Genomic DNA, 7086 nt, shown 5'->3' with positions numbered 1-7086 from the left:
ATTACATTTATTCCTCTATTCAACTTTCCAAAGTCCTGTATCAAGCAAGCTTTATATGGATATAGATGATTTAGACTCATTTTTGTCAATCGCTGGCGTGATCTCACACTTTAACATCATTATTTACTATTTCATCTGTAAACTATTTTGCTGGTGGATTGCCACAGCAAGTCTCACAGAAACTGTCCAACCAATGAGTTGTCTCCACACGAGAATCTCAGGCCAGGAAAGGCCAGTGTCCCAGAAGGTGTGAACCCTAGGCTAAACATTCTACAATGTACAAAGACAAATATTTTACCTGCAGCCTAAGCACTTCAAAGCTTATAATAGAAGATGAACTAGTAACTTATAAAAGCCATAATAAACAACAATGGAACAGTAAAGAGCACCAGCTGGGATCAGCTGCAGCCCACAGCAGGGGTGGGCAGCAGTTAAAAGCAATCTTAAGCAGGAAATGCTCATCTTGACATCAGCACCTCTTCTAGTCTGTGTGACTTCTCAAGGCTAATGTGCTTGGACAGAGAGACTTGTGTCCCAACACCCACCCTCACCCATCCTACACACAAAGGTAATTTTCTGGATTGAGAATTGAAAGGTCTCCTCCAGGAATTACAGGGAAGAGCTGAGGGGGGAGGGTATTAAGGATAAAATCATGTACAGTCAGAAGCCCAGTTTGTGTTGAGGAGACTGTCTAGGTTAAAGGGTTTAATTCATCAGTACAATGCATTGTAAAACTCTGTCAAGAAATGGAACAAAACTATTACGGATGAGAATCCAGTTCCTCCTGCAATTCACACACCTCATTCCACACCTACACGTTTTCATCTCTGTTGAACTGACAGTACAAAAACTTTGGTCTTTCCTTCTTTCCTTCTTTCTTTCTTTCTTTCTTTCTTTCTTTCTTTCTTTCTTTCTTTCTTTCTTTCTTTCTTTCTTTCTTTCTTTCTTTCTTTCCTTCCTTCCTTCCTTCCTTCCTTCTTTTCTTTTCCTTTCTTTCTTTCTTTCTTTCTTTCTTTCTTTCTTTCTTTCTTTCTTTCTTTCTTTCTTTCTTTCTTTCTTTCTTTCTTTCAGAAAGATTAATTTTGGCCCTGTCAAAGCAATTCTTGTTGAATGAAGAAGCATAACTGGGAGCAGATGCTTCTAGAGCAGTGGTTCTCAGCCTGTGGTCATGACCCCTTTGGAGAGATAATGACACTTTCACAGAGTCACCTCATATCAGCTATCCACATATAAGATATTTATATTATGATTCAGAACAGTAACAAAATTATAGTTAAGAAGTAACAGGAAATGTAAGTTTATGGTTGGGGGTCACCACAGCCTGCAGAACCGCATTAAAGGGTCGCAGCATTCGGAAGGTGGAGGACTACTGATTTACAGCTTTCAGTGTTTTCAAACCAATGGGAGATTATAAAGCTGAGTCTTTAGGCTTTGTCTTCTATGGTCATTCAATAAGTGATCCTTTATAAGACATTTAATTTGCACATGCTGGACTCATTGCTGTGTGCACATCTTTTTTTGTGAATAGGGCTGTTGGGTCAAGTTTGAAACATGGTAGTTAGTAGGAACCATGAGGTTGGATTTGATGTCGATCTGTGTCTTGATGTTTAGAACACCCTCATGTACAGTTTGATTAATAAGTTCAAAGTTCCTCTGATCAAGGAGAAAAATCACTTTTCCCCAATATGGATTAAATGGTGTTTTTAAATGCCAACTTGTAGAGATTTATACTCTAACTATAAACCAGTAGAGGGCACCACCTGGATAGTTCTCTCAAACTATAGAGGTTGACTGTCTAGAATATTTATGGGAATCTCTGATAAATCTGGGATTTCTTGGAGGGGGCAGGAATCCCTTTCAATCTCCCTGAAAGTCTGTAAGAACAACTGAGAGCTGGGGAAGTTACTGTGCCCAAGTAACAGAGCTTGGGTTTCCTCCTGCCATCCTCATTTCCCCATTCCTTCTGAGGTGATGTAAATAATACTCTGCTCTAGCTTCTCCAGTGTATCCCTTGCAGTATTCATCACACTCCAGTATTACGATCCATTTCCAAATTCTGTCCTGTGGCCCAACACTACCTGTGTGCATCACTGAGGGAAGTTGTTTAAGCACCACATGCTCAGTTCTCATACGTCTGATGGAGTCAATGGTTTCCTGCTTAGCATCTTTGAGAGCGTAAAGCAAGATAGCACAGATAAAATGAGCAGAACTGTATCTCCATGAAATGCACATTGGAGGCCAGCCAGTTGCACCTGTCCCTACCACTACTATTGGCACAGTAACTCCTATAGGTCAGAAAAATGGTTGGTGTTCAAACATGCAAAGATGAAACAAGAGAGGCAAATGCTCTTGTGCAAATGCATATAGAAGTAAAAGGCTCTTCTTATCATGTTTCCCATACAACTTGGACATGGCCTGAGTCATTCTGATGCCTAATTTCCACCATTTGTCTTTCTTCTGAGTGAGACAGTTGTTTGAAGTTCACCGTGCTGACGAAGACTGGGTGCTAGGGCTTGCACAGTTTGGCACTGTTCACCAGCTTCTTCCAGTACTAGATAAGACATACACATGGTCCTCCTGTATCCATGGGTTCAAAATATTTGAGAATACTGTCTGTACTGAACATAACAACACAGTATAACAGATACCATAGAGCATCTACATTGTATTAGGTTTTACATGTTATCTGGTGATGATTTGGAGTATACTAGAAGACTTACTCAGGTTATATACAAATCCGATGCCATTTTATGAAGGGGGCCAGGACATGTGTAAATTTACTGTGTGTAGACAATCCTGGAGCTAATCCGCATGAACCAAAAGAGCAACAAGATTTTTATTTTATCTAGATTATATTTTTCAAATTATATGACTGTTTCCATAACAGTCTGTCATCACTTTGATGAACTAACTTCTTAAAACAAAAAAAAAATCCCAATATATATTAAAGACACGCAGAACTCTAATGAAAGTTGCTTTCCTCATAGCACTAATTACACATTTGATTTTCTTCCATAACTAGGTTCCCACCTTCTACAAGAAGTTATCAGCACAACAGTGATTCCATCATGTATCCCAGAAGAATCCGAGGATAATTGTACAGCTTTAGGTAGGTCTATGATCATGAAAGTGGCATCGAACTTTTACACATTTTCAAATAAAATGTAGGTATAAATATATGCTAATGAAATAAGAGGAAGGGACACCTGCTGTATCCATCTTTAACCTAATAATTAACTAGAGATTTGGAGAAATTACATGAAGGAATAACAAGGGGAGAAAGATCAGACATGTAGTTATAAAGATTTGGATCTTGGAAACATAGAAAGCAAAGAAAATCATAATGAGTATAAAGCCACTATTGGAAAATATTTGAAGGGCCAGATCCCATGAAGAACAGGAAAAGGCAAACTCCATACACAACCTGTTTTTCTCTTGATTGTGTGCCATGTAAGAGGAATAAATGTTCTCCTGTTTCAGCCATAGGGCTCAGGAAACACTGGTGGAGTGTTTAGTGTGATCAGCGCCATGTGAAGGTAGAAATGCAAAGGTGAATGATAGACATCCATTGATCCCCCATGGGCAACATGGTCCAGGAGAACTAACTCTCTGTGCTGTGCTCTGAGCTAAATACCAAATCCAAAGAATGGTTCTAGATTTTCTACTTTTTTCTTGTTGTTTGCCACCAAGGTTTCTGGAATGTTGTCAAAATCCCTCCATCACTGGTTTGTTTTGTCTTTTTGGGGGATACTCCAACCAGTATGCTTTCTTTAGATAATTTTCTAAATATTTTAGGTGAATCATTGTTTTCTTTATTCATATATATATATATTTTTTGAGACAGCATCTCATATGTCCCAGGCTGGCCTCAAACACATCTGTAGCTGAGGCTGATCTTGAACTTCTGATCATTCTGTTCCCACCTCTGCAGTGGGGAGTCACCACCATATCCAGTTCAAATAGTGGAATGGATTGAACTTAGGATTTGTGCATTCTAGACGTGTGCTCTGCCAATGGACCTACATTGCCATCATAAATAATATTTCTATTTAAAATGCATACATTCACTGTTTTATTTTCTTAGGAGACTCTGTTTCAAAATTTGTCTAGTTCATGGTCAGGTATCCATTCAAGAGATGTTCAAAAGTGGCTTCTTGGCTGATAATCTCAATGATTTGGAAATATACACCCAACCAAGGCTTATTTTAGAATTAAGCTCTCCTGACTTAATACTTTCAACTCATTTCAGAATTTGCTTTGAGGGTTGTAAAATCAAACAAAAGGCAAGTTTTACTTTGGCAAAGAGAATGATCATAATATGGAGGGTGTGTGTGTGTGTGTGTCTGTCTGTCTGTCTATCTGTCTGTCTTCTGAGAATTACCTCCTCAAGATTCATTTTTTTTAGCCTATTGTATGTTTGGGTGTTTGTTTCTTGGTTGGGGAAATGTGGTAAGTTGAGTAATACCTTACCCCTGAAAATTCTTCACTGTTAACCCCGACCTCTCTGCTGAAATTACATAGAGAAGCATAACTATACACCCAGAATCCCAGAATGCAAGTCATTAAACTTCCCATTCCTTTCCCAGTTCAGATGGAAGATGATCCCCGTGTGGCTCAAGTGTTGATTACAAAGTGTAGCTCTGACATGGATGACTACTGCTTGCATGGGCATTGCATCTACGTGGTGGACATGCATGAGAAATACTGCAGGTAAGGTGCCCAAAACAAGCATCCAGTGACAGCTCTGGACCCCGCGCTTTTCTTTCCGCTTCTGTAGTTAATATAGTTCTGTGAGCTGTTGAAATGTACTTTATAGATACTATTAAAAACTTTATTACCTCTTCAAAATTAGGAAGCAAATAGACTGTTTCAGTCTGGACAGACACTTTAGGGTGCATAATAATAACAAGGGGAACTTCACATGCCTTCCCTTATTACAATGACAAATATATACATATACATATACATATACATCATATACATATACATATACATAATTCTAGATGACCAGTACTTCGGCAGCTACACAGATTGTCCTTTTGCCCATGGAGTTTGGACTAGATGCTGTGTAGAACTATTTTATTAATGTTGAGTTAACAACATGTTCCATTTTTTAATTCATTTTTATAACTTTTAACAAATCATCCTGGTTTCTTGTATTGCACTGGGGACTTAGTTCTTGTAATGCTAACTCATAGCATGACTTCGTTTTAAAATAATTGGTTTTGTTTGCCGTTGTTCTCTTTCAGATGTGAAGTGGGCTACACTGGTCTGCGATGCGAACACTTTTTTCTAACTGTTCACCAGCCCTTGAGCAAAGAATATGTTGCCTTGACAGTGATTCTCATTTTCCTGTTTCTTGTCATAACCGCTGGATCCATATACTATTTCTGCAGATGGTAAGCCAGTTAGTTTTATTGCCTAATTAAAAAAAAAACCAAAAAACCCAGACCTATAGACTGGTTGAAATCTAAATGTAGTGTGAGAGGAATAAAGTGGAATCTGTGCTGTGTTATTCACAGATGCTTTGCTGCATAGCACCTGGGTTTCATTACCTTTACTTCCTGCCTATGTGCATATAAAACTCAAATAAGGAATATAATTTCTTTATAAAATCCAGACAGAAATTCTCATCCTATAAAAATTACAGTTCTCCCCCTACAGTGATATTATTACAAAATGACAACTAAGAAGAACTATAACTAAAGATTGTCAGGGTTTTTGCATTGACTGACCTCTGAAACAGAGAATGCTAGAGTAATAGTGCTCATAAAAAATGCTTCCAATTTAGTTTTCTTAGTTTGAAGTTGGTACAGATTGTAGTTATTTTACCCCCAGAAAGCCATTGTAGATTTTGTACTAAATAGCCATCTCGTGATAATGCCTTCCAGATTACATGTACCTGAACTTAATACTGGGGAGAGAAAGTGATAGAAAAAGATGATGGAGAATTTCTCCTGTCATCTCTCAGCTTTGTGCTCCTGGCAATCCCTTGGAGAAACACTTTCACGGTGTTAACTGTGTCACCACAACCATTTCTTACCTAAACTGTTGACTACAGGACCCTGTTCTCTTGCTCTCTTGCTTTATCCACTACCTGACCCAAACCCAAATTTGGGCATTTTTCATACACTGTCAGAGTCCATGGATTTGTTTCAGGGCTTGTTTTTACTTCTTTTAATTACAGTCCTGTTTCATTTCTGATTATTTACAGGTACAAAAATCGAAAAAGTAAAAAATCAAGGGAGGAATACGAGAGAGTGACCTCAGGGGACCCAGTGCTGCCACAAGTCTGAACAGCGCCATCGAATTATGGACAAGGATGCTCAGCATGCCTGACTGATGTCAATATTTTGTTGTGTTAATAATATTTATGTTGGGTCATGTGTTAGGTCAACAACTGTATTTTTTTAATACACTTGGAAAGTGTTTTATTTTTGACAGAAATATATTTGCTAATATATTATATGTAAAATATTTAATATCAAAAGAAATTTGATATTTTTGTAAGAATTTCCTGAGTACGATGCTTTATTGAAAAGCTTCAAAGTTCATGAAGCTGGTGCAGTGCTTAAAGAGAGCAACGCCCAGTCTGTGTCTTGGGAGGTATTTGTAAGGGACATTCCTTCAAGCTTAGTGATATGGTCGAGTCAACTGCACAAGTAATTTATTCTCTTCTTCTCATGTCTGTGATTATTGGCTTGACTATATTGTGGCTTGGCACAGTGGGTGGCAAGCCTAGTAAGTATGGTCAAATCAATTGCATAAGTAATTTATTTTCTACTTCTTATGTCTGCGATAATTGCTTGACTATATCGTCATGTACTAAAAAGTAATAACAATGGGACTGCGAGGAGGTAAACACAACTTGTGTGCCTCGAATCACACATTTGAGCCAGCTAGTACTGGAGAGGATGTCTCTTCAGCATCTCAGCTATAGGGTTCAGATGTGTCTAGAGGGGACAAAGGCCAATCCCCCTGTGCTAACCCATCAAACAACAGCTGTTCCATCTATGTACAGTTCATCATTATGTGAGGTTGTTGTTTTGGATATCAATCAGAAAACCCACATTTGAAGGCAAATTT

The 7086-nt window shown here is 38.3% G+C and overlaps 1 protein-coding gene across 1 annotated transcript; it reads left to right on the top strand.

The window, feature by feature from the left end:
• Positions 1 to 1570: 1570 nt before the first annotated feature.
• Positions 1571 to 6296, top strand: Ereg (epiregulin). Its single transcript, XM_052198912.1, has 5 exons — positions 1571 to 1622; positions 3023 to 3109; positions 4587 to 4710; positions 5250 to 5399; positions 6215 to 6296. Exons 1-5 carry the CDS (start codon positions 1571 to 1573, stop codon positions 6294 to 6296), a joined length of 495 nt encoding a protein of 164 aa, XP_052054872.1.
• The last annotated feature ends 790 nt before the right edge of the window (positions 6297 to 7086 follow it).

The sequence above is a fragment of the Apodemus sylvaticus genome, chromosome 11, assembly GCF_947179515.1.
Source record: "Apodemus sylvaticus chromosome 11, mApoSyl1.1, whole genome shotgun sequence".
Lineage (NCBI taxonomy): Eukaryota > Metazoa > Chordata > Mammalia > Rodentia > Muridae > Apodemus > Apodemus sylvaticus.
The sequence above is the reverse complement of the archived record's forward strand: the minus strand, read 5'-3'. Positions and strand labels throughout refer to the sequence as shown.